Below are 27,180 nucleotides of genomic sequence, written 5' to 3'. Positions count from 1 at the left end.
GGAAGAACACCATCCGGGGGGCACCGGCAGAGCCGCCGCAGGTGGGTAGGCCAGAGCCCGTAGCTGTGACCCAGGTTCCTCTTGTCAGCAGTGGGAGCTCTACACGGGGCTGGCTGCCAGCCACCAGCACCTCAGCAGCAGGAGTGCACCTAAGGTGCCCGTGCGGCCTGGGGCTTTACAGCCTGTGCAAGCAGTTGGGAAAATCAGCAGGGAGTGATGAACCCGGTTCCCCAGAGGATCTCTCTGCAGCTTTCCGCAACTCCATTCTAAATGAAACTCAATTGCTAATCACTCCCTTGAATTACAAATTTTAAACCAAGCTGCTAGCTGAACTTGCATTTCTGAAGTGAAATCACGTAACTTGCACCAGAGCTTCTAGTTGCTAGTGTGATAACGTATCGCCAGCAACGTTCTTTTTACAGATTTCCTGTGCACCAGTGTCTTTGATTTGGGCAATAATACTGGAAAGAAAACTAAGGCAAAAAGCTTGAATTAGTTGTAATCTGTTCTGCTGACCTAATTCTGTCAGCAGCCACGATTAAACCCTGTCAGCAGAAGTCTGCTGCTGCTACCTGTGTATCTTCTGCACTTTTATCTGCATGACATGTTCCAGACGCACATGGTTTATAAAAGCTACTTCCTTCATTTTAGGGAACTCTGTTCATCTAAACATAATGGATTCCGCATTGCTACCTTACCGCCGTCATTCTTTTGTCTCATTTCATCTATCAGTGCAGCAACTCACTTTCATGTTTTTCTTCATCCCTGCTTTTCTACTTCTACTTTTGCCTTTTCCCTTGTGAGATGCCAGTTTTTTGTTGTTTTTTTTTTTTTTTTTTTTTTTTATTTTAGTGTATATTTTTAATTGGAATAAATGTATTGACCATGAGCCAGCAATGTGCCCTTGTGGCCAAGGAGGCCAACGATATTCTGGGATGCGTTAAGAGGAATGTGGCCAGCAGATCAAGAGAGGTTATCCTCCCCCTCTACTCTGCCCTGGTGAGACCACATTTGGAGTACTGTCTCCAGTTTTGGACCCCACAGTTTAAAGAAGGACAGGGAACTGCTTGAGCAAGTCCAGCGGAGAGCTACCAAGATGATCAAGGTGCTGAAGCATCTCCTGTATGGGGAAAGGCTGAGAGACCTGGGTTTGTTCAGCCTGGAGAAGAGAAGACTGAGGGGGGATTTCATAAATGCGTATAAATATCTAAAGGGTGGGTGTCAGGATGGTGGGACTAGGCTCTTTTCAGTGGTGCCCAACAACAGGACAAGGGGCAATGGGCACAAGCTGGAACACAGGAAGTTGCACCTGAATATGAGAAAAAACTTCTTTACTGTGAGGGTAACAGAGTAGTGGAACAGGCTGCCCAGAGAGGCTGTGGAATCTCCTTCCCTGGAGACATTCAAAACCCGCCTGGACACGGTCCTGTGCCCCCTGCTCTGGGTGTACCTGCTCAAGCAGGGGAGTTGGACAAGATGATCTCCAGAGGTCCCTTCCAACCCCTACCATTCTGTGATTCTGTATTGATGGCACTCTTTTCCCATCCAAAAGCACAGAAAGCTAAACTTGAAATAATTTTGTGTAAGTTACTTAGGCAGTGGAAGTTACACCATGGACTGTAACATACAGCTTATAAAGTTGATTGCTGATAATTATTTACTATACGCTGGTTTGTGACATATAATAAAAAGAAAGATGCATAACTCTTACAATACTGGCTTGAAGCAAAGTGCAGGGTAAGAGAGGAGTTAATTTCTTCCTTCATCTCAGTCTATCCTTGCTTAATCTTCTCTGTTGCCGGTTTTCATACATCACTCCTTTCCTGGTAACAGCTGGCACCTACGCAAAGGCAAGTACCTTGACATTGCCCTGATGTGCTCTTCGCATAAATATAGAGAATAACAAGAAAACAAAGACCAGTGAAAGTCGAAAAGCAGAGCCATGACCAAACACATTGTTTGGTGGCTGCAGCCTTGAAATATAAAATGAAATTTCTATCACAAAAACCCCACGAACTTTCTATTTACTCACAGGCTACTTAACAGAACTAAAAGTTCTCTGCACAGAATGTGAGTACGTCTGGAGTTGGCCGTTTCAGCAGGCCAGTTCAGTTGCAGGACTTTCAGGATGTGGCATAACTTTTTTTGTGAAAGAACGATGCTATTATCTTCTAAAGGGTAACACAATCGCCCTTTGAAGCTAATTGGGGGTGATATGCTGACCTATTGAAAGAGCAGAGCACGGCCATATTTAAGGCAACAGATTTTTCAAACTTCTTTATCACTCTTTCTCTAGCATTAATGATCGACAAAAAGTTATTCAGGTAAATATTTTTTACTTACATATGCAAGTTGCTTGTTTGCTTATTCTTAAGCAAAACTAATTTATCTAAGAACAGAACTGCTGGGTGTTTTTCTATTAAACATCTGTTCCCAAATAGCCTAATATCCTTATTTTGCTGATGGAAACTAAGTTTAGAAAGTGCTTTGCCACTGCTTTTTTTTTTTTTTTTTGCCAGCGAAAGTTGTATTTCAAGAGTGATGGTGTTGAAAATCAAGCTGCAATTCTTTTGAAAAGAAAACGGCTGATGTGTTTATTGACACTGTAGTTCGTTACACTACAGTTGGTATAGTGTGTTGTTAATGTAAAAAACACTACAATGAACTTAGTATTCCTTAAAGAATTACCTAGCTTACACACTGAAAAAGTACTGAATATGGGGAACAAGATAGCATCTCTTAAAATTTTAGTCTGTTGTGGGGTGGGGGGAGCATTTTAGAAAGATCCAAAGTACACTAACCACATAAGCTGCCTGAATCCCTCTGCTGTCTGTAGCAGCATTAGCTTAAAAACCCCCAAACTCACAAACATTTATGTAAAAGCCTATATAATACAGTAGTTAGCTTAGGTGGCAACTTGGTAGACATGTGCATTCAGCTTCTATTGCAGAAGCGGAAAACTGAATGCGAAAGAAATAAAGACATAGCCCTAAACCTTCTGTGGACATCCAGAAAAATGGATACATTATTTTAATGTTTCAAACTAGTTCTGCAGTACATCTGTGCCCAGTTTGTTGCAAATGTAAGGCCAGGTTTTCCAGCCCTGGACACCCTACACTGGGACAGATTATTAAATATTTGAAAGTGAAGTAGAGGTATAGATTCAAATGAGATGCTAGAGAAAAAGAGGAAAGAAATCTGCATTATGACTTGCTCTGCTTTTGAGTGGGTGCCGATGTTAGGGAAGAATTGGTCAGATGAAAATCGATCCTGTTTAAAATACCAGAATCAATTTTTCTGCCAGCTAGAGTTCCTGAACTAATCTATGTATAGAACATCAGTTTTATTTTTTATGTCCCCTCTTGGATAACGCAGAATGATTGTTTTGGTCTGAAAGTTTCATCACTGCATTTGATTTCTGATGGCAAACTAAATCTTCTGCTATTTAATTTCTTAGCAGCATGACCACCATAAGCTAAAGGGGCTCTAACCAGTTCTAGGTATCTGAAGTTGCTGTGCATGTTCGGAGTCTTGTTGGCATTACTCAGTTATGAAGTCACTGTCTCCATAATGTAGATATTTTAACTTTCTCTGAGCAAAAGGTGAAACTTTTGTATTCTAATGACTTAGGGAAAAAATTATTAATATTTTCAGTAACTAACATCAAAAAATATTATTTTGAACTTGAAACTTATATTCTAATACTGAAGCAAAGAGAAGTTAATACTTACAGGGCAGGAGGGAAAGAAAGGTGACTGATAATAAAGTGCTGATGTATGAAAGACCTTGCATCAGCAGATGTGATACACTGCATGCTTTTTTCATACTACCAAGTGGCATTTTATTTAAGTAGAAAGAAGAAAATGTGTACTTTTAATTCTTGTAATTCAAGAAATACTGTTTCCAAAGAAAGGTACTTTTTCTTAAGAGAACCAGGAATATTGGACTGAATGGTGAAACAGTAACTTTTTTTCAGAGGAAAGCAAAACCCCAAATACCATAATGCTGTCCTCTTACCGTACAAAAGTATGTAGAAAAATGTTACAGAAGAGAAACATTATATGTGCTGTGTGCACCTACCTGAACAAATAAATTGCTTGTATTAAAAGTGGGGCTTTTTTATATTCTTACTGTAAATGAAATACCTCTCTGATTCCTGTATCTTGAAGAAAGTGGGCCAGCTGAGGTGCTGAGCATATGGGCGTGCAGTGTTACACCCATTCCCTGGTGCACCAATACACTGCCATACACTCAGACCTTTTGAGGGCCGTAGTGATTTATCATGGCTGGCTTATGAATGGCTGTCAGAAGTGTAGCTACCACCTTTTGCCACACAAATGGACAAGGGTGAGTATTGGTTTTTTGTGGAGAAAAACCCTGGAACTTGAGAAGACCACTGCAAACTAGTCAGAGGGGAAACCTGAGGATGAACTGTTTAAATAGGAGCAAGAAATCTCCCCAACTTTTATGATAAGAAAGTTATTTTTAAAAGCCAGTTGAGCTATTTTTGTGGCTGCAGATGCATTGAAACTACAGTAAGAGTGGCATTTCCTAATGGTGCTTGCTAGGAAAAGTCACAATTTGCATGTGAGGTTCTATTCCCAAATTTCTAATATGAAGGGACAAATACTAGACTCTGCCTGTTTTAGTGTAGTTTGACCTAAGACAACAGCAGACTTGAAGCAGTTTTAACTACACCTTTATATTACAGAAAGAGCAAAACATTCTTATGTTACAACTTCCTGGGTAAATGACTTTCCCTTGGACTTTATTTCCAGTGCTCCCTGGAATAAAAGATAGTAACTAATTTCCTGGCACATGAAACGCAGAGACTGGCAGGAAAGGCTTCTAAAGTAAGATGCTTGCTGTATAGTCGTATTAAAGCTAACGTGACAATTCAGCTATGGTATCATTAAGACTAACTGTACAAACCAAAATTGAAGTAACATTCCAGGCATGACCGATGACCCCCGGCACGTATAAGAAAGGGAAATAGATGCTCTAAAGCACTTTGAAGAAATGCTGAGAATAAATTCAGACTGCATCTTTAAATGCCTTACTAAATGATTCAGAAGTTACTATTCACAATTATTTTTTGTACTGAAAGATACAGTCATACGGCATATGAACCCTGGGTATCTTGGAAATGCAGGGTAATTTAGACTGTTTTTAAAATATCTTTAATCTATAAGTGATAGGATTCTGCCACAACTGCCTTTAAGGAGAGCCTTCCTGACAATTTTTCAATGGTTAAATGGCTCAAAGAAAAGTAATGTAAGTGAATGTGCTGAATTTAGTTTTAGATTATTCTACAAACCTCAAAATTTTCAACAGCTGTTATATATTATTTACATAATATATTGGTCTATTTTTTGACACCTAAAGTAGGCTGGCAGCTGTTAGTCACAAAGCATTTGTGGAAGGAAATCCACTTCCAGCTTACTGGCAGTCACCAAGGATTTTAAAGATCGAATGGACTAAAAAACCTGTCTGTCTTCAATGCCAGTATTTAGCTCTGTTCCTATTTAGACTGAGACAGTCTAACCACTGATGGAATGAAGAAGTCCACTGTCGTATCTGACAACTGGTTTCATGACACTTTTCTTAGTATTTGCTACCATTCTGTGGGTTTCTGTAACAGCTGTACATTGGTATCTATTTTCTATGACCCTTGGGAAAGTCTTTTCTCACACAGGCAGATAATGCTAGACATGTCCCTATACGAGCTTGAGGGGATGGTCATAAAGCAGTCTTCTAGCAGTGAGGAAATGTACTCAGAAAAGCACCATTTTCTTTCTGTTGATGCAAACTGGGTTGTGTGCCTTAGCCTTTAAATAAGGGAAAACTTCACCAAATATTTGCTCATTGGTCTGTGTTCTTCAGTATTTTGAGTTCTTTTCTAGTAAAGACATTCTAAAGCACTCAGTGAGAGCATACCAGCAGGCTAGAACTGAACACAGCTGTGTGCAAAAGGGTGGAAGGACCTGACTGGATTTCAGACTAGAGCTGTGAATGCCGTACACAGATTACAGGGAAATCTGAACTGGGGGAAGAGAAAGCAAAGGTGATTAGGTTGAAGGTTTATTGTTGCCTAAGTTCATATATAGTAAAACTCCATCTAGAAAGACAGGGCCTTAGCTTAACCAAACATTTTAAAATCTCCTCTGAATGACTGACTAGGGTTAAACTTGTTTGCTGGATGGGACTAATGAAGTATCAGCCAGGGATGAGAGCAGCAGGATTAAGAATCCGTGTCCTGATTACAGAGTGAGACTGCAGGCTACTGGACCCTGGAATTCAAGCTTTGCTACTGCATGCTTTTCATGGCTGAAAGTCTTTTCATCCATCTTGCCTTTATAAAAAAGGCAGTGCTACTGAACTGATCCTAGGGATTTAGTTCACTTTCACATCTGAAAACCTCTCCCTCTGCACTTAAGGGGGAAGTGCTAGTTTACATATACAGTGATACTGACAGTGGTTTGACTCTTTCAGATTCAAACTGGAGTTCTAGGAAGGTAGGAATGCTTTGCTGTGCTGCACAGAACATCCGAGGTGGCTTATGTTGCCTTTATTTCAGGGCATGAAATTAGCGATTCTGGCAATTTTGCTGTATGAATGCAAAAGTGGGCACTTCAGACAGATCACAAGGTATCATTTAAGCTTTGGATGTCTTACAAGAACACAATACAGCATGCTCAAATACCAAATAGTACGAAGCATGGTATTTTTATTAACTTCCTCTAAAGTTCAACTAAAAATTTTCTGATTGAAAATCAGACAAGACGGTCAGTAGGCAGAAAGATGATTGAGACAAGACCTAAAGCAATGATTGGAGCATCGCACTGGCACGCGCTAAGGGGGGTGGCAGAAAAAGCAAAACTGGAGAAACATAGTAAAAGGATGGGAAAAGAAGTAAAGAATAGAAATAGTTTATCCAACAAAATAGTTTATCCAAAGTTTTATAAATGAAGATCAGGAACATGCTGTGAAAGTCAGAAGCCACATTAGTAGGTGGAAGAAGATTACCAGAATGCATTGCATGGTTATGGTGTTATACAAATGTGCACCTAGAGCTAATGACAAAGAAGTTGTTAGGCTTTAGGAAACCCCTAAATGTGAAGTGGAGGACAGAGGAAGCAGGGGAGGATCACAGTCTTAAAACAGAGAAAGTTTCACACAGGGTAAAATAAGGATGAGAAGTATGGCCTACTGAGCTTAGTAGAGGGCTAGTGAATATTGGTCTGTAACAGTCAGACTCTGAATAGGTCATTCTGCTTTTTGGGGTGGAGATGATCTGTGATTGCACTTAGCTATGGCTCTGCCAACATCGCTAAGGTCCAGAGATCACTCTACATGTACACTGGCTCTCCCCAAAGATGAGGCTGGAAGCAAGAAATTCTCTCATAATATACCTTTCCCAAGATCAAGTATCCCTTCTGCCAGGGGATTGCTTGCACAGGTTAATACTTTCTGCAGCTGTCTCCTAAGCCCATTGCTATTTAGGTCTGATAACTAGAACTCTGAGACAACTGAAAAGCCATGCTGACTGGCCATTTAGCCAAAAACTGCAAGCTGAGAGCAGAACACCAAAGACAATAAAAGACAACCCCTTAATCTTACCATGCCTTAAACCAAGATGTGGAAAGACTTAGTATTGAGCACAGTCACATTTTGATACTATATACAGCTTGAGCTTGGCAGGTGGCTTATGCAAAACTAAAGCAGAGGAGCACGGCAAATTTGAAGAAAATATAATACAGACTTGAAAGAGGCTGTTCCTCTGAAGCACCAGCTTTATTTAACCAGGTCAGCTCACAATTTCTTCCTTCACATTATATAGTGTCTGACATGGCTTTAAGAAATGCTATTATGACTGAACACTAGGAATGAGAGAAAGGAAGAAGAGCTTGAAATTGAGGAAAGCAAACACCTTAAAGAGAGAACTAGGCAGTGATTAACTTTTTTTTTTTCTCTTGAGGCATATTGTAGAAAGTGCACAGGCAGCTTCCTCTCTACCGGCTATATTGACTGTCTTGAAATATCCCTCCTAAAACAGGATTGGGCCTCTCTATAGCTACAAAATGTAGACAATCTTGAAGCACAAGGTTGATTTCTTGTCTTTCAGCTGTTTCCCATTAAGATTGTCCATTTCTGTCTGATAATAACACTGGGCTTCTTTTCTTTTGTGACTGTATAAAGTTTTGAGTGTCTTGATAAGTATGATCCAGCCTCTGTAGCTGTCTTGTCCTGTGACCCAGGTGGTTATTCCTGCTGTAAATTCTATTAATAGCAGTCAAATCAAAGCCACTCCCTTAATAACAAAGCAGATTCCTGCAGCTGTGTCCTTCCTGCTAACCTACTAAAGGCAATAGTGCTTAATACAACCTGAAGGTAAAGATGATGATGGCTTTGCACCTAGTATTATCCATAACATTAAACATTACACAAATGTGAAGTGGATTTTGCAAGTATATATACATACACACATACACATATATATAAAAATAAATTTTACCTTTCTACAAACATATTATAGACAACCATAGTTCTTGATCACAGAGTACAAACTTCTTCACTTTATAGCTGTTCAGTCTACATGTACTGGAGTTATGACCAAGAATAACTCAATGAAACAAGAGTTTATAAATTACTTTGTAAGAGAACTTTTATTTAACAGTAGACACTCTCAGTAAATTAGGTTGAAAGGAGCAACTAATTTCAGCACTAGTGGAGCCAAGTACCTGGTGAGTTCATGACTTGACTTCAGTTCCTTCGACTTGAGGTAGTGTATCCCAAACTGGTTGCTGAATGTGTTCCGGTATTTTCTCTATCTTAGTCTAAAAGGAAAGCAAAGCAACCATTTATTATACCAACTTGTTAACATCTCACTACCTTGCTTTGTTTAGTCTAGTTTGAGACATTTATCAGATTAAAAATGCCACCTAGTGGCGTTCAAGCAATACAGCCTCTGTATCATTTAATACTTTGGAAAATGTTCCTTCCAAACTACACATGTTGCTGACTTTCTGAAGATGTTGGTAGTTATTGGTACTTGCACCAGGACTTAGTCTCATAACAGTTAATAATGTGAGATGGAAACTTACCTTTTTTACTTCCATAGCAACCCCTTCAGGTAGGTTTCGTTGAACATACTCCAAGTAAACTGCAGCAGTACTGCTTGTTAGGTATTTTAACTAAAAGAGAAGTAACATTTTTTTAAATGAACTTCTATTATTAATACTTCAAACATAATGCAAAAAAAACCCAAAGTTGTTTGTTTTTTGCCCTAGCTTCTCTAGCTCTTGCTATGGGACCAAACATCTTACAGAAAGGCAGCTTCCAGAATACTGAAGAGAGGCAGTTGAGCTGTACACAACTCTCACGCAAGTATCAAGTAGTCATTCACTCCACAGAACTGCACATACTGCCTGCGATCACATGCGTTAATTATGACGGAAGTGGTGGATCTTAACACTGCAGGATTCAGATGAAATTAATTACAGGCTATGCAAGAATTACCAGCTTTTCTATACTCTCAAAGCTCAACCTTGTTATAAATCCTGCAACCCCAGAATTCCATTGAACTACTGATTTTCTGGTTTCTCCTGGATGGCAAAAATGGTGCTTATGACCTGTGGGCAGCCATCTGTACTGCCCTAACATCTGGGGACTTAAAGCAAAGTTCCATTTTGCTAGGCACTGCAAATACACAATAAGACACCCAGGAGCCACAAAATGCTGGCAGCAAACCTTTCTTCTAAGAAAGTCAACCGCAGCTGCATTCTAAACTATAGGGAAGTCTGTGTCATCAGCCACAGAGCTAGTGGTTTGTATGTGCTTCCTTTCTTGTATTTCCCACACACAGTTTTAGTTTGCCACATGATGTTGTATAGGGCAAAAGTACGGCTGTTCAAAAACATCAGACAGATTCACAAAGAAGAGAACCCTTAGTGACCAGTAATGACAACGATTTAGCTGCATCTTCTTCCCCTCCTGAGAAAAAGCTCCTATCCCACTGATTCTTGGAAACCAAGAGCATAGAACATATAAAGATAACACTCAATTCTACCTTACTTTTTAATAATTCCTTCAGCTCGTAAGATGATGGTCAGAACCAGCCTTTTAATCCAAAATTATATAGGCTTTACCTTCAGAATAACCTGTGTTACATTTGATGTACCTAGGTCAGCTGTCTTCTGATATGCCCTGCACTCTCCTCCCAAGCCCAAGGAAAAAGGAAGTTTGAGTTCATTCCTGAACTAACATCTATTAACATCTTTGCACTGTGCACCCAGAACATACCTTTGTTTTTTAAAACTTCTTTCTTACCTCCAAACACATGTAATGTGTTCTCATTTCATACTGAACTCTGTGCTTCTTGTAAATGTGTACAGATTTTAAGAGTGTCAATCGTTCTATCTTCTGTGGAGGTTTATGTCTGAACAAAGTACAAAAAGAAAATTTCATTTTGTATAAAGGATGCTAATACAAATTACCTGGAAGATGATGCTGAAATCCCTGTTCTTACTTGGCATATGCAAGATCTAAATGCCGAACACCGGTACAGTTTATTATTAACCTAGATGGGCATAGTTAATACTTGGGTATTACCCAGCATTAGTTCAGGGAAGCTAGAGCACTGACAACCGTACTGCCAATATCCTTCATGTAGTTAAAGTGCAATTCTACTGTGGCAGTGCTGAGTGTAGAACTGCTGCTGCTTTCTCATCACTGTGCAGCCATCTAAAGAGTGTTCAATTTATAAACCGAGAAAAATGGCAGATTATACCTGTTTCTTCTGAAGAAAAGAAAATCCTTCTAAGCACAGAACCTGAATTACAGGAGATGACATAAGAAACATCTGACACCACATCACTCTACAGATCAGTTACTTACACTTTTTCAACAGAGATGCCAAGTTCTTTAGCTGCAAGCACTGCAAAATATTCATAGCTGTCCAACACAGCTTTATCATGGCCTTTAACTAACAGGGACAATCTCTTGTACAGTGTTTCTGGCTCATCTGAAACAGATACCTGCATTTTTAAAGAAAGGACAAGAATTACCACTCCATGTTCTCTTTAATGCATGCACTGCATATTTTCTTAGCCTTTGTGCCCTGTTTGTAAAAAAACCACACACTCCTGGCTGCTTATTTTAGTTTATCTGCAAGAGGCAGACAGTATTACCTTGATTGACAGTACTTGCTCTTATCAGGGAAACCAGAAGTGTGAGGAGATACCTAACTTCTGAACATTTGGGTAAAATTTCTTCATCAGAAAAGGAAAGGGAATGCCAGATAAATAAAAGGAGGACAACGCTAGCAAAGGCAAGAATGAAACTCATTGTTAAAGCAAGCCTGGAGCAGCAATATTTGTATTTTAAATAGCAGCATAAGAATACCTGAAATTCTCAGACTTCGTTTGGGTAGGGACAGTAACTAGAACATTACAGACAGTAACCACAATTCTCACTTTCCTAAGTCAGTTATAAGGCTACTTTAAACATAGTGGGCTTCCCCAGGTGTATTATCCTTTATGTTTGTCCAGGTACAAGTTTATGAGTTTCAGTTAGAGCTTCAATTTCTGATGGCCTGGGCTCACTGATCATCTGAAAAGCCCTGATGTGTCCAGGAAGCACCGACTGTCCCATAGGTTTACTCCCAGGCAGTTTAGCACAGTAAATCCAGCATGTACCAGAGATGGCAGGAAGTCTGGGTCTGCACTGTAGATCTAATACTGCCTACAAAATTTTGGTTTGCTTGCATGCATTATACAGATTGAGCATGTGCTTCCCAAGTCCTAGTTAAAATCCAGGCATTCAGATTTTAAAAGCAAGATATGTACCACATGCCTTCATGAACTTCCCACCTCATCAGCCCTGGGCTCCCAGCTTCCAAGCCAGTGACAAAGGCCTTGGGCTAGCTAAGCTGCTGCAGGCACTGAACTGAATGTGGCCAAAAAGCTGGTATTTCATAGAGTTACAGCTGGAGGGAAGTGACTAAGAGACAACTGCAAGCTACATAAACCTTGCTGGAAAAAAAAACCTGACCTCAAATACCAATAATCTAAATTTGTTTCCTTCTCTACCGCAAATTTGACATCATTAAGAGAGAACTTCAAAAAGCTGCAATAGAGGATTTCAAGTTTTTCTGTACACCCTCTTTGTTACTAAGACAACATACAAAACCCCATTCTGTGAAACACTTACCAAGGGATTAGTCCTGGGCTCCTGTGCATCAACATGGGACCCAGCCAGCCGCGCTCCCATCAAGTCAGAGCATCTAGAAATGTGGTAACGGGGAAAGCATAAAATAGGTTGTTAAAGTTGATTTTTTTAGGGAGTGTGGAAGAGAAATGGAAAGAAGAAGGGCCTTTTATACTTACGGAGGAAAACACTGCTTTTGCATAATTCTGCTTGCATAATTGACAGGAAAAACTGATCCCTGTATAAAACAAATAGGTTATGGGTTGTTTCCCACCCCCCTGCCCCCGGCCAGAAAATAGCCAGTTAGCGCAGGTTTATTAAAGCTTACTTTTTTGCACGCCAGAGCATAACACACTCCTAGACATTGAACTGCCAAACTAGAAAGTTTGCTGTATCAGAAAACACAGGAAAACAGGAGCATCGAAATGTATTTTAGTATACAATAGCACCTAAAAAAAGGAACGTATTAAGGGAACAATGTAACTGTGCACCTGTTATTAACTAGACACCTGAACAGCAATCACAAAGCATTCTTTTAGCAGAAAAATTTATTTTGTGTGGCATCAGGTACCATTTCTGTATATGATAATATTTTCTCTTCAGTTTTGCTTTCTTAGTACAACACCTGTCAGTTTCATCACGAGACAAGCCTAAGCAGGACTTGCTGTTGTGAAAGCAATTGAACACAACATCAAATAAATGCAAAAATTCAACCTCTTAATTTAACTTGAAATTTCCTATTTTTTTCAGCAAAAAATTCCTTGTGATTTTGAACACTTGTTCTTTTTAAGGTAACATTTAAGAGAAATGCTTCTAATGAGTAAATGAACCGTATTTAAAAGACAACATATTTTTTCCATGTTAAAAAGAGAATACAACTGTTAATCGAGGTGTAGCATCACTGTCTTTCACACTAGAGTAATTGCTCCCTTCTGAACATTATGTGGCTTCTAGCTTACTTCCACTAATTCTCAATCTGGCAAAGTTTTAGACTACTTGAGTGAAGGTTTAAAAAAAAAAAAAAAAAAAAAGGGAACCAGAACTCTCACTTGCTTAAGAGAAACTCAGGGCTGGAGCAGAATACTTAAGCAAAATTAGCTACTTATCCACCCCCTTGATACTCCTATTTAACAGGTGCTGGAGTCATAACTTTAAGAACAAAGACAGATACCCCACACATCAGTTATGTAGGTGACTGTATAAAAAAACATCAGAAAACAGCCAGAATTGACATTTTTCCAGGTAATCTTAATGTAGTCACTCATGCATAAGCATAATTAACTATAATATGCTATTAGCTCCCTGTTTCCAGTATGCGTTACATATTAATAGTAGACCAGCAGTGAATGATGCTGTTTTCTGAAGTAATTCTGCCTCATTTGTTATTTATTTATCCTCCAAATTCTGCATCCAATAAGAGGACTGCAGGGAGAGGCAGGAGAGTTTCCTGTTTACAAAGCTGACTGTTGTTTGGAGAGCACAGCTGAATGTCTTGCCTTAGGCAAGCCTTTCAAATCCAGATGTTCACAGAGGAGCACTGGTGTTTCATTCTTAAGTGCATGACACAATAAGAAGCTTTCCACTGTAGTTAATGACCATTCAGAATGTTCAAAAGTTCATGTTGGGAACTACTTAAGCATTAATACCTAAAATTAAAAAACAGATCTGATAAAATTACCTGATCTTTCACCTCAATTCTCTATCTCTAAAGTCAGAATACTGCCTCCCTTTCATTCAATACAAATTGATGATGTTAGTGCACTAACATCATCACCTGACATCGCTTCAGGGAGCAGACAGGACCATGAGCATAAGGCCGTATTCAGCGCAGTGCTCAAAACACGTGTGCACATGTATGGCACAGAACCTGACCCCAGATGACAAATGTAAGACTGCTGCCTGGAATTGTAACTAAAAGTTGTATCCGCTTTTGGGTTTTTTGTGTGTACACAGTCTCTGCTGTGTATTCTTTTTCTTCTAACTGCTTGACCTTGTAATATAGATTTATTATTTGCATACAGAGATATATACATTCATCGCATATTGTGTTATGTGGGTTTGGATATAATCATTTCAGACTTCATGTAGTAAAGATGAATAAAACAAAACATGATGAAACACTAGAGTTCTATCTGACATGCTAAGCTCCACAGCCTTTAAAATATTCTATGATTATGCATATTATTCGCACCACATGCTGTCTCCTGTTGCTACTAATTATGCAGGTATGCATCGAGTAAAAAGTTTTTGTAAAATAAAATTAAAGGTGCCCTGTGCAAATTTTGACAAAATGAGACGTAGAGTACCCCGGGTAAAGAAAGATGGCATTCAGCAGGCAGTAAAGTATATTTTAACAGTTTCCTTCATTCTCTATTTTAAATATGCTTCATGTGCTTTTGCTAATGGCTGTCACAGAAGTTGGAAAAGACAGACCGCAACATACAGAGTTCAATCTCCTGTGTGAACCAAGGCCTTTCACAAAGTAAAATTACCCCTCTCCTAATGCAAAATAGTCTTAATTTTGTTTGGTTGAGACATCCTGATGTACTCAGAACACAGATGTCTGGAACGTGAGCCAGTCTAGAATACAGCCATATAGGGGAGAAGAGTTTAGGGCTTCGGAAAGTGAACAGGAAACTCCCAACATCAAATTTTCTCAACTTGAGAGAAGGCAATCACTCTTCAGAAGTCAAAACCAGCACAAGGCATCCGTAGTGTAAAAGGTTTTCCTAATTTTTTTTACGTGATAACATCAAGATTTGAAACAGGCCTCCAAATCCCAATCATCTACTCTTCATCACCCCTTACACCCATAGTAACCGCCGCACAAACAAGACTGCAGGAAAGGCTTCTGAGGACCGATGACGGCGGCCAGAGACACATTCCCACGCTGTAAAACCCCAACCCTCCCGAGGCCGAAAGGAAGCCACCTGGGATCTCCCCAGCCCGCGGGAGCCCACGGAAGAGGGCAGGCCGACTCCAGTACAGCTAGAGGAGAGGCGCTGCCCCAGCTCCCTTTTACCTCTCCCCTCAGAAGTGAAGATGCCGCAGGAAAGGAGGAGAACGAGAACGGGGCTCGCCAGTCTCCTCTCCCGCCACACACCCCACCTGACAGAGCCGCCGCCATAGGGACCCCGCCGCCATCTTGTCTCCGCCCCAACCCGCCAACCATAGCGGGCGGCCCGGAAGGAGAAGAACGGCCTCATCCGCCTGCTCCTCCCGAAGGCGACCGAGGAGCGCCCCCGCCGCCCTGGCGGAGCAAGGCCCTCTCGCCGAGGCGGAGGCACCGGGGGTGGAGAGACGAGTTGGGAGCTCGTATGGCGCTGGACGGCGCCATACGAGCTTCCAAGTTAACCTCCCCCGAGGGTTGCCCGAGTGAAGGAACGGCGCGGCAACGGCTCTCCTGACGGCCGGCGGCGCCCCAACCGCTTCCCCTCAACGGTCGCCCCCCGTTCCCCTCACACAGGCTTCTCCGTCCTCTTTTCCAGGAGAAAACGTTTCCTTCCTCCACTGCCGGAGGGAAGAAAGCGGGAATTGCTCATTTCTCCGACCCCGAGGCAGGTGGTGTTCTTTTTCTTTCTTTTTTGCTGAAGGCGAGAGGTAAAAGGAGGCTTCTCCAGCCTTCTCCCCCTTTCTGAGAACGCTTTTTACCACAACTCTCTCTTACCAAGAATACTCATGTCCACCCAACTGTATAGAGGTGAATACTTTTTTTACTCCTCCCCCCAACGATTCAGGAATCCTTTGAAAAACAATTACACGTGAACATAGTTTTCAAACTCCTCCCCCTCAAAAATAAAAACAATAAAGTATACAGCCTGTTAGCAAACCCCACCAACTATATTTCAACCAAGTATAAAAATGACTGGAAATGTCATATAAACCCGTTTCTTTTTTACACATATAAATAGCACTTAATACTGTAACAGAGGTTCTGATCAGTCCAAATATTTAAAGGGGAGGGAATAAACAAGTACTAATCCATGCCACTAAGCCATCCTAATACACAAATCCAGGTAGGCAGTAACTTTAAATTAAGCTATGCGCAAGTCAAATGCTAACAGCAGGAACCTGAAAACAGCATAGATCAGAAAGGTATATTTTTTATTTTACTTCCTCTGCCACCTAAAATTACAGTCTGCTTTTTTACACTAAAGCACCTAAAATATTTACAACCATCTGCTAATAAAATAACAGTTAAATATTGAAAATAAGATCTTTCTCATAAAATATGTTTTCTATATGTACAGATTTTATCAAAGAGGACTAAGTTCAATAGTGAACAGTTTTCCATCATCAACCATCAGCAAGAAAACAACTTTTTGGAAATAAACCTACATCCAACGTATGTACAAATAGGCAGAACAGCATGTTTAACATCAGCCAATGCAACACTGAATAATAATGAAGTCAATGTCTGAGGCCTAAATCATGTACTGCTTAAGAAATGTGCACTTCTTTTTCCTTTACGAATAACTTCTTTGGTTATTGTTCTGTTATCTTTTTGGCTGTACAATAAAACAGCACCTGATTAATGTTATAGAACTAGGCGTATGTATGTATATATATATATTTATATATACTAGGTTTAGCACAGATACCTGTCCCATTGTTGCTTGAAAAGTTCCACTGCAAATTCTTCAATATAGAGCTGCTCTTCAGAATCGGGCCCACAAGTTCCTACTATATTTCACTCTTGTTCTTCAAGCAGAACTTTCACTGACTTAAATTATCGCTTTGCTTAAACACGCAATTTTTTTTCCACCATTAAAAGGGGAATCTGAAAACATGTTTCCATTTTCCAGTGTAGCAGCCTTTCTCAGAAAGGTCCTTAAAAGTTCAAAATGATACAAGTTTGGAAGAGAAAGAGTAGACTCTGCCCGGTTGTTTCTAAGACAGGCTCCTAAAAGCCAATATAAGTTACTGCTCACAAAAAGCCTCCACTTTGCAAACAACTGAGTCTTGCACAAGCTACAAAATTTATGATTAGTGGATCTAGTTGGCAGCACACAGCTGAAAGCCCAGTCTGTTGAACCTGGGTTCCATGGCCCCTGTAAAAGTAGCATGGCACAGCACAGACAGGAACTGCTGGGAAGCATGCTGCCTGGCAGTTCGGGAAAGAAAATGTGGCTGCTGCCTGGTCTCCTGAAATGCACAGGTTTAAGTAATTGAGAACATCATCCCTTATGCAGCAGAGGGAGTGAAATTCCACCCGCTGGTCAACACCAACCAAAAAAAAAAAAACCCAAACAACCCTGGAACAACCCCCAAAAAACACTAAAACAAACCACGTATGCATGAACTTCACTAACCTGAAACTAAGAAGTGACTTCCATTCTCCTGAAGGGTTGTTCTTTAGTATCAGAACATTCGACCCTAAGTAGAAACTTCAGGTCATTTGGCTTCATGTATTTGGCTTTGACAGAGAAGGCACCTCTCTGCCAAGGAGTCCCGCTGGCTTTGAACTTGTGTGGTCTGGTACTCCTATACAAAAGTGCCATGGTTTACCCTCATTTTGCATAGTTATACAAAGAAGAAAGACAGTAGAAAATAAGATCTACCATCTCTCAGATTCCACTTAAGATGTTAGGAATGTGGCAAAAAAACCCCAATGAAACAAAATGCAACCCATAAAAAACACCAAACAACCCTGAAATCTGGAAGATCTGAAATCAGTCTTATAAAACATTTTATAAAGTTAGCAATACTCTTCTACTGTGCAAAATTCACAAGAAAATCAGTGCTGCTACCTGTGAAAGCTCTAAAATCAGTATTCATATGCTGTAGTTAGAAGTCCACTCAACCTAACCCCAATTCTTCCTTAATTCTTTAATGCTGCAAGGTACAATTCCTTTGAGATCCCTATTCACTTAGAGAACCAAATTAATTTATATAAATGGTGTTAGATATCCAGCATGTAGATCTGAACCTAAGGGAGGAGAATTGGTAATTAAACAGCAACGTCAACTCACCTTTGGAGTACATTTTAGTAAATAAACAACATTTGAGTTTGATGGAATGAGGGGGACTGAAAATGGCAAGAAGAATAGACAATAACGTTTCGCACCTACCAGTAATAACTAACATGTGCTGAAGGCATATATTCCCTCAGTCTCTGTTCCACGGGCAAGAATGTGTCCCTGCATTGGCCTCGTGAGAGAGCAAGCTCCTGCATTGCTTGAGCATACACTCTCCCAAAACCACTGCAATGGCTATTCAACAGTGTGATTTATTGTCACAGCAAAAATATATTTCCAGTGCAATCTGATTACCAAGGCAGTGTTCCTGATTCAGTGTTTCCATCAGATGATGTGAACCACAGTATGATGATCTTCTTTCTTCAACCCTTGAATTAGGTAATTTTAAAATCAGCAGATCAAAACCTTGCTAAAATGGAAGCTCTAAAACATACAGTATAACCAATGCTTTTACGAACTGCCTAACATGTATGCATTAAGGCAAGACAGAACTGAAAAAGTACTGCAATACTACAGATGATATAGTCACTCCCATAATTATTTCACAGTTAATCAGATTTTTTTTTCCTTCCACCTCCCTTAAAATGACAGCGCAAAGACAAAGAATGTAATCATCTCCTTAACAGAGATGACAGTCTCTAGAAGATGCTGGAAGAGATCCAAGTACAGGCAAAAAAAAAAAGTTCCATCAGAAGCACGTGAAGATTATTCTTGTAACTGGGCTAAAATGGAACTTGGAAGAGTTAAAGACTAAAGATCCTACCTGATTGTCTGGAAGGAAGTGACAGCAGAACCATGAACTTTTGTGATTAAATCTGGTAGTCACCTGGTAGTAATCCATATTAAATCTGGCCTTGGAAGTTATCAGCAAAATAAGCTCAGATAAAAACAACTTGTAAGAATATTTGTACCAATTATTTATTTTTTCCCCCAAAACACAAATTAATTAAAAAAAGGGAAAAAAGCAATTTCTTTTTTGTCTAGACCTGGATAAAAGAATTATCATTTTCAACAGGTAGTTTACAATCAGTGGGGAATAAACAAGCAGTCCAGGCTTCCTGACTGATCCGTTCAGGGTGTGCTCAGTAGCTGTCTTTATCAAACAACTTTATTTACAACTCAGCATCATCCTGCAGTAGATCTGCATCTTCATCATCCAACAAAAGGTCAGCATCCATTACTTCATTCTCTTCCATGACATCACCCAGCTCCTGAACAACATCGTCATCAATGTCACCGACATTTTCAACATGTTTAACCAAACTCATGTGATCCAAAGGGATCAAACTATGCCCAACTGGCCCAGTAGTTCTCGCAATAGTGGCTGCCATTTCTGCTGCCACAGCAGCTTTCTGAGCCTTCTGCCTTTGCTGTTCTTCTTGTTGTCTGTGAGTCTTCATATGAGCATTGCGGCTTTTGATTTTGAAAAACACCCTAAGGTTTAAAGGGAAAAAAAAAAAATCAGTTAAAAATGCATTGCTTTTGATGAAGTGAGCCAAAAAAGACTCAACAACCTATCAGTACATTTGCTTCCTTGTCCTGAAATAGAAGTCAGTGAAGTCTGCAATGCCATGGTGAGAATTTCAGGGACAGACTATCAGATTTATACATCCTGACAGTATCAAAATGGCCTACTCTGACTCTACCAGAGGTATTTTGTAGCTCCCACATTTGCTTCAGCATCTATGCACGTTCTAATTCTCCCCGTACTTAGTTTCACAACAGTCTTGCACAAGAGGGAGCAAGTCAAGGAATCCCACATTAGGATGGACAAACTCAAGCACAGAAACACAGAACAAGTTGCCCACTGTCACATGCAAGTCTGTGATGAAGCAGGAAGCCAGACTGTCAGATGTAGAAATTCTAGCAGGTAAATGGATTCAGGAATATTGGAGTAAATACTGCAGGGGAAGCATCCAAAATGTCACGCGAACCAACCTCTGAAGGTTTTGGTAGGAGGACACGTCCTCTACAGGGCAACTTCTTTTGAGACCATCAGAGCAAAAGAAAGAGTTTGTCACAACACACTTCATCTGGAATATAAATAGGCAAATGTGATGCGACACTGCATACAGTCATATTCACTTACTTGCCACACTCCTTGCATGGAAAAATTGTTGTTGGGTCGGTCTCACCGCTTGTTGTGCTGTGGGCAGGTGAACTCTTGATGGAGCAGTATCCGCTCTGCGTACCAGATTTCTGCTTAGTGCCTGGAATGGTGCATCGTGTTTTTGTCACCTGATTCGTACCACCATGAATGCGAGCATGGCCGTTGAGTGCTTGTCGGGAACTGAACACCTGATGGGGAGTAAAAAAATGATAATACGCACAATCTACCTAGTCAAATGCTGCTTACTCTCAGTTATATCCCTCTACAGTTAAAGAAACTTAGTCATAATAAAACAAACCAGTGAGCTATCTATTATTACACTTGTATAACAAAAAGGTAATCAGGGCTGCTACCATATAGTATTGCTAATTGACACAATGTCTCAGGATTCAATTTTACGTACAGGTCAGCATACTGTCAATATTTTATGAGGTGGGAATTAAAAGCAGACAAAATGATTTGTCCAAAGATATTAATGAGATATCATGGGCCAGGAAGAGCCTAGAACCCTGATTTCCAAAATCACAATTCACTAGTATACACCGCACCCCGCCCCTGCTATTAAAGATACCAGACACACGTACAGCGCCACAGTTTGGCATTTCACAGATGAAGGAGGACGAAGAAAGTGAAAGACTCTGAAGGGCAGGCAGATCTATAGGTCCAACAAGAGGGATAGCTGGTGGGTCAGGAGACTTCTGCATTTCCCTTTCTTCCTTTCTGTCTTCTTCAATCTCCTCATCTTCCTCTAACACTTCGTCTTCTCCACTTGTCTGAAATAGACGGTGCATTTAAGAAATACTAGAAGTACGGTCAAGACAGACAGTACTGGATAGTAGGACATAGTCAGTACCAGAACAGCATGCTGCTTAGTCAAAGCCTGCTTCCAGGTTTCAGTATTTCTTCCCATCCTGAATGAACTTCTGATCTTGCTGGATCTACCACCCCTTAATGGACAAGCTACAGCTCATGAAGCTTCACTGCAGCACTCAAACCACCCTTCATCTGTATTACAGAGCCGTGACTCCAAGAATCTACAGGTGCCAAGGTGCAATACTCTCCCCCAGCTGTTAGAATGGTGATCTACACTATCTTCACAGACAAATTAAATTACTTATTGAAAAACAACCAAAACCAAACAAACCCCCCAAAACCCTGCCAAACCCCACATTCTCTTAAGACTACCTGGACTACCCATAATGCAGACCTTGCACACAAAGAATTGCATTGCCAGTCTGCATAAATCGTATTTGTACTAGAGCAGCCTTTAGGAGCACACACAGACACAGGCACAGGAATAATTTACAGCGGTTTACCTGCTTCGTCAGTAGCAAAAACCGTAATTGCTGAACTAGAGTTAGATAATGCACTAGTCAAAACACTTTTATCCCATTACAGTCCAGGAACACAAAATCTTGGTGTAACTGAGGTCACTGAAGGCTCATAAAGAACGTAATTTAGAATTACGGAATAATTTCAGTCGGAAGAGATCTATGTCATCTAGTTCAACTTCCTCCTCAAAACTGGATGAACATAAAAATTATCAAGCGTTAAACTTTCTCATATTTTTTTAGACTTACCAGGCATTCCTCTCTTTTCTTCTCTAAACGTGTTCTGTGTTTCCGTCCCAAACGCAAGATCTTCTTCCAGGTATAATAGTATTCCACACATTGTGCAACCGTCTTGGACTTAACCTGTAGTTAAGTAATTGCAGAAAATAGTCCAATCTCAGTTTTTTGCTTTCATTCAACACAATTTTAATATATTCGGAGAGACAGGCTTTATTTCTCAAACATTCAAATGGAGAAAAAAAGACAGTTTGACTACAACAGGAATACTCTTGTAGAATAATTTTTTTTAGTTACTGTTTTTCAGTCAAATTTGTGTTGACTACTTCAGCTTCAGTACATTTCTCTGGGATTCCCTAGGCTTTAGTCAGAAAGTGACTGAGAATAGATTTTTGTAGCTCAAATGTACAATACCACTGAGAAATCTAGGAATAAAGTCTTGGTTCCCCTAAACCCAAATGTTCTTCAACATTTGAGCTAAAAAGTAAGGTATTCTTCCCTGAGATATATACACATTGTCTTTTCTGCCTTGTGGCAGAACATGAAAACTAAGCCCAAATGCGTTCTCTCTTTGTTAACAGGTTTCAACCTTTCCTGGCGCAAGGCTCAACACCAGTGACTCAGGTACCTTTTAACAAACTGCCAGAGAACACAGAGATGATAGCGGTGCACTGTACTTGTCCCACACATGGAGTGCCATGACTTGGGATTCCAGGGTGGAAACTTTTACACATAATAACGAAAGGAACAGGTTTTATTTATTTATTTTTAACTCGTTTTTACTGGTGCTGCAGTTGCATGCATAGGTACACCGAATGGAATATACCACTCCTAACGGTGTTCTTGTAACCACTGCTGGCTCCATGACTGAAATGAGCTTGTCTGGCATTGGAGAGAAAATGAAGGGGAACAGAATGCAGCAAACAGGAAAAAAAACAATTGACAGAACAGAAATAACCTTACCATTTTCTGTACAAATATGAAATCTTTGCTGTAGGTGGACAATGCCTCTTTGAACAGCCTCCTTTCATGATGCGTCCATTTGTCAGAGCCTTATTAAAAAAAAAAAAAAAGAGTGAACTTATTATAAATGATTAAAAACCCACCAGCTTTGTGTTGATGTAGTAGCTGAAAACAAAAACTGGGCAACCTCAAGCACATGCAAGTGATTGCTGCTACCCAAATACAAGCATGGCTCTACTGACTAAGACCTCGAGTCTGTCTAACCCGTATTCGGTCTCCAGCAGCGGTCACGGGCAGTTGCCTAGGAAACAGTAAGATCAGGGCAAGCAAACACAATGCCTCTCCCTAATTTTTCCTAACCTCTGACCGCTTTCGGCCCAGGGGATTTCCTGAGTCTGTTGCAACTTGCTTGTTTAGTAACTATCCTTGTGAACGCCGACCCACTCTTCCTCGCAACCAGTTAAAATTCTTGTACCCCAAACATCCTTTGCCGAAGAGCTTCACAGACCAGTAGACCCTCCGCACGAAGAACCACCTCCTTTTCTTTGTTTCCTGGCTCCCAGTAGCTTCACCAGATGACCCTTCATTCTTCAATTTTAACTACCATCTCGATGCAGTTCAGGATTGCATGTCCTTTCTGTCACTCCCACACCTTTAGTCATTACTGCTGTCCCTCTCTGAACCTTTTTCAGTACTAAAACATTCTTATAGAGACAAAGGGACCAGAAGGGCACATAATAGTCAACATATTCATATATATTCAATGATCTTAGGAATCTGGAGAGCTCCCAGTTGACTGAAAGCTGGCAAACGATGTCCCAATCATCAAGAAGGGCAACAGGGATGACCCTGGTAACTATAGGCCCATCAGTCTCAATTCTGTGCCTAGTAAAATTATGAAGAAGAATATTCTGGGAGTTATTGAAAAACATATGAAGGACAACACAGTCATTGGTCCCAGCCACCACGGGTTCACGAGGGGAAAGTCCTGCCTAACAAACTGATTTCCTTCTATGACAAGGTTACCCACCTAGCTAACCAAGGATAGCCAGCTGATGTGATCTTTTTGGATTTCAGTAAAGCTTTCAATACTGTCTCTCACGGTATCCTCCTGGTCAAAATGCCAGCATACAGCTGGATAAACACATAATGCAGTGAGTGAGCAATTGGCCGATGGGTCAGGCTCAAAGGGTTACAGTACATGGGGTTACACTGGGCTGGCGACCAGTCACTGGTGGGTTCCACAGGGATCCATCGTGGGGCCAGTACTCTTTCATCTCTTTGTAAATGACTTGGATGCAGGACTTGAAGGAATACTAATTAAGTTTGCTGATGACACAAAATTGGGAGGAGCTGTTGACACTCTCAAGGGCAGAGAGGCCCTGCAAAGGGGTCTGGACAGACTGGAGAGCCGGGCAATCACCAACTGTATGAAGTTTAACAAGAGCAAGTGCCAGATTTTACACTTGGGGCATGGCAACTCTGGATGTACATACAGACTGGGGAATGAGAGGCTGGAGAGCAGCTCTGCAGAGAGAGACCTGGGGGTTATGGTCAATGGCAAGTTGAACATGAGCCAACAGTGTGCCCTGGGAGCCAATGGCGCCAAAGGCATCCTGGGCTGTATCAAGCACTGAGTTGCTAGCCTGTCAAGGGAGGTGATTGTCCCACTCTGCTCTGCACTGTTGCAGCCTCACCTCAAGTACTGTGTGTGATTTTGGGCACCACAGTACATTAAGGATATAAAGCTACTAGAGAGTGTCCAGAGAAGGGCCACGAAGTTGGTGAAGAGTTTAGAGGAGAAACCGTATGAGGAGCGGCTCAAGTCACTTGGTTTGTTCAGCCTGGAGAAGAGGAGACTGAGGGCAGACCTCATCACAGTCTGCAGCTTCCTCACAAGGGGAGGCGGAGGGGCAGGCACTGATCTCTCCTCTCTGGTGGCCAATGACAGGACCTGAGGGAATGGCATGAAAATGAGCCAGGGGAGGTTTAGGTTGGATATTAGGAAAAGGTTCTTCACCCAGAGGGTGGTAGAGCACTGGATCAGGTTCCCCAGAGAGGTAGTCAGGGCACCAAGCCTGACGATATTCAAGAAGCACTTGGACAATGCCCTCAGAGATATGGTGTGAATTTGGGGTTGTCCTGCACAGGGACAGGAGTTGGACTTGATGATCCTTGTGGGTCCCTTCCAACTCAGGACATTATGATTCTACGATGATGATACAAGCAATCCACAGACTTGTACAGCGGCATCACCATGCTCTCTATCCTCTTAACATTTGACTTGGGATTTTTTTCTTAGCTGTTGAAAAATCCAGAGCTGATGCTTTCACAGAACTCACATTATAATCCCAAGGTCTCACTTTAATTGAGAAGTATCACCACAGAGCTCATAATTTTATATGTAAAGTTTGTATTGCTTATTGCCCTATACGGCACTTCACATTCAGCTGCGCAGAAGTTCATCTATCATTTTGTTCTCCAGACGGTAACTCTTATAAGGTCCTTTTGCAACTCTTCATTTACATGGCTTGAGGTAAGACACTTAAATCCTTTGTGATAGAGGTCACACGTAGACAGAGACTGTAGCAATGTGCAATACGCACAAAGTGCTTTCTGATCATTTAATGGAAGCTGTATATAACGCCTCCAAATATTGCTATTCTGTGTTCGCTTCACCAGCCTAACTGCCCATGAAAATATGAAATCAACTTTTAAATTGAAATGAATTTGTGCTTCCTCAGTATTAGTCAAACAGAAGGAACACAGGATTGCTCTACTGCATCAAAGCAGTGTCCTGTTTGTAAGAGTGGGCAGCATTACATACATTAAAGGAAGGATATACAAGAAGCCATAAAGCAGATGTCTTTGAAATGGTTGGCACTATGAGGAGATTCTACTTCAGTCTGAGAGTTTCTGAAACATCTAAAACTTTTATAAAAAGAAATCCCTAATATTCCTGTGAATGTTACCATTCTCCATAGAAATGCTTGCCTCTGCACTGAATTTAATTAACTTGGGCTTGGCACCATGTATGGTATTGAACTCTACAGGTTACTTATGTCTATAAAATATGTATATATATGTATATGTGTGTGTATATATATACATGTCTTTTTTATTAATTGCAAATGTTTTACTTTTCAGTTTCAACTCCCAGGCTCACAAGCTTAGAGCAGGTATCTCACCGCTCTGTCGTATGCTGAAAACTACAAAATTAACTTTTCTGCAACCTGTTTTTGGCAGGCTTTTCCAGTACTGGATATAAGTGTGCATGCGTTATTTCCACAGAGATTTACACTAAAGCTCTCTTGAGCATCAGAGATGGGCACTGGCTTCAAGCCACAAGTTTTATTTATTCTGTTATCACGAAAGTTCTTTTTGCTGACACACTGCCTTGCCATCTTTCCCACCCTGAACCAGCATCATTCCCTTCTTACACAACTTGCCAGTGATTTGCATTTACCCTCCCTTTGGGCAGGGGTAAATGCACTGATTCAGTCCAGGAGCCTGCTCTACTATGCCAAAGGACAACTTTAAAAAGCAAGACAACACCAAAGGAGAGATTTTAGTTTTCAGCAAACCTCTTCAAGTCATGCTCTCCTGCCTCTACCCCACCCTCCTGAAAATACTAATAATCATCATTTCCATGAACTAATTTTATTGTACACCTATGGAGGATTCAGGCCTTACAGAGTTTCCCCAATAACTGTGGTATTAGCGGAGACCCTTACAAGATTATGCAGGTTAATTGGAAGTAACCTAATTAATAGAATAAATCCTGTGTAGGAAAAGAAACAGAAGAAAAGCTGTTTTTAACTCTGGTTGCTGGGAAACCGCTTTTGCTCTTGTTAGCTTGAGGGAGATATAGAGAACGCGTAGAGAGAGATATCTGCAATGCAGCAAGAAAGAATTTTGGACTTTGGAATACGGATCAAATTTTAAAGCTTATCTTTACATTTAGACACTTATTCTACATTTTGTTTCATCTGCCATACTGGTTTTGCACTGATTAACTCACAATAAATATCTTCAACAAATTTGGGGACTTTGGCCTCAATCTGTGGGTTTCAAGGGGGCTACACCTACACCCAAGGAGGTGGCTCAAATCCATTACCTACAGCATACGGTGGGTCTGATCCATACCCTATCATGGTATGTACAAGAAGTTTTCAGATTGCCTGAAGCACATTATTACAGAGACCATCTCTCTTGCATTCATCACTGCAGGAGAGCTTCAGACCTGAACAATTCCATTGTTCAAATGAAAACAATTCAAGCATTTGCAACAGCGCTCCTCTTGTATTAGGTATGTGTTCCCTCTCTCTTCCCTAAAATGCCATCTTAACACATG

The 27,180-nt window shown here is 40.7% G+C and overlaps 2 protein-coding genes across 8 annotated transcripts in view; both read right to left on the bottom strand.

Moving 5' to 3' along the window:
• Window positions 1–1,628: 1,628 nt before the first annotated feature.
• MRPS10 (mitochondrial ribosomal protein S10) lies at window positions 1,629–15,421 on the bottom strand. Of its 4 annotated transcripts, none has more exons than XM_064446152.1 (8): window positions 15,230–15,363; window positions 12,387–12,445; window positions 12,211–12,283; window positions 10,897–11,036; window positions 10,330–10,438; window positions 9,105–9,194; window positions 8,742–8,837; window positions 1,629–1,840 (listed from the first exon to the last, which is right to left on the bottom strand). In XM_064446152.1, the coding sequence occupies exons 1-7, from the start codon at window positions 15,332–15,334 to the stop codon at window positions 8,751–8,753; spliced, it is 663 nt and encodes a 220-aa protein (XP_064302222.1). In that variant the 5' UTR covers window positions 15,335–15,363; the 3' UTR covers window positions 1,629–1,840; window positions 8,742–8,750. The 4 variants fall into 4 exon arrangements, with proteins under 4 accessions (XP_064302222.1, XP_064302221.1, XP_064302223.1 ...); XM_064446151.1 differs by lacking the exon at window positions 1,629–1,840 and adding an exon at window positions 7,774–8,356; XM_064446153.1 differs by lacking the exon at window positions 1,629–1,840 and having other exon boundaries at window positions 8,648–8,837; window positions 15,316–15,421.
• Window positions 15,422–16,292: 871 nt separating this feature from the next.
• Window positions 16,293–27,180, bottom strand: part of TRERF1 (transcriptional regulating factor 1) — a 105,562-nt gene continuing 94,674 nt past the window's right edge. For all 4 annotated transcript variants that reach the window (XM_064446147.1, XM_064446148.1, XM_064446149.1 and 1 more), the window contains 5 exons: window positions 22,827–22,915; window positions 21,876–21,989; window positions 20,880–21,068; window positions 20,275–20,483; window positions 16,293–19,619 (listed from right to left, as the gene is read on the bottom strand). In XM_064446147.1, coding sequence (XP_064302217.1) covers window positions 19,298–19,619; window positions 20,275–20,483; window positions 20,880–21,068; window positions 21,876–21,989; window positions 22,827–22,915 — 923 coding nt within the window. In that variant the 3' untranslated portion in view covers window positions 16,293–19,297. The remainder of the gene's footprint in view (window positions 19,620–20,274; window positions 20,484–20,879; window positions 21,069–21,875; window positions 21,990–22,826; window positions 22,916–27,180) is intronic.

The sequence above is a fragment of the Phalacrocorax carbo genome, chromosome 3 (genome assembly GCF_963921805.1).
Source record: "Phalacrocorax carbo chromosome 3, bPhaCar2.1, whole genome shotgun sequence".
NCBI classification, from domain to species: Eukaryota; Metazoa; Chordata; class Aves; order Suliformes; family Phalacrocoracidae; genus Phalacrocorax; species Phalacrocorax carbo.
This window is presented reverse-complemented; position numbering and strand designations above follow the sequence as displayed.

Excerpts from the sequence above, each read along its gene's own strand:
- MRPS10 (XM_064446152.1), bottom strand. The coding sequence starts at position 15,334 with ATGGCGGCGGCTCTGTCAGGTGGGGTGTGTGGCGGGAGAGGAGACTGG. Across the intron at positions 12,446-15,229 it reads CTTCACTTCTGAGGGGAGAG|GGATCAGTTTTTCCTGTCAA; the intron begins GTAAAAGGGAGC and ends TGTTTTATACAG. Across the intron at positions 11,037-12,210 it reads AGCCCAGGACTAATCCCTTG|GTATCTGTTTCAGATGAGCC; the intron begins GTAAGTGTTTCA and ends TTAAAAATGCAG.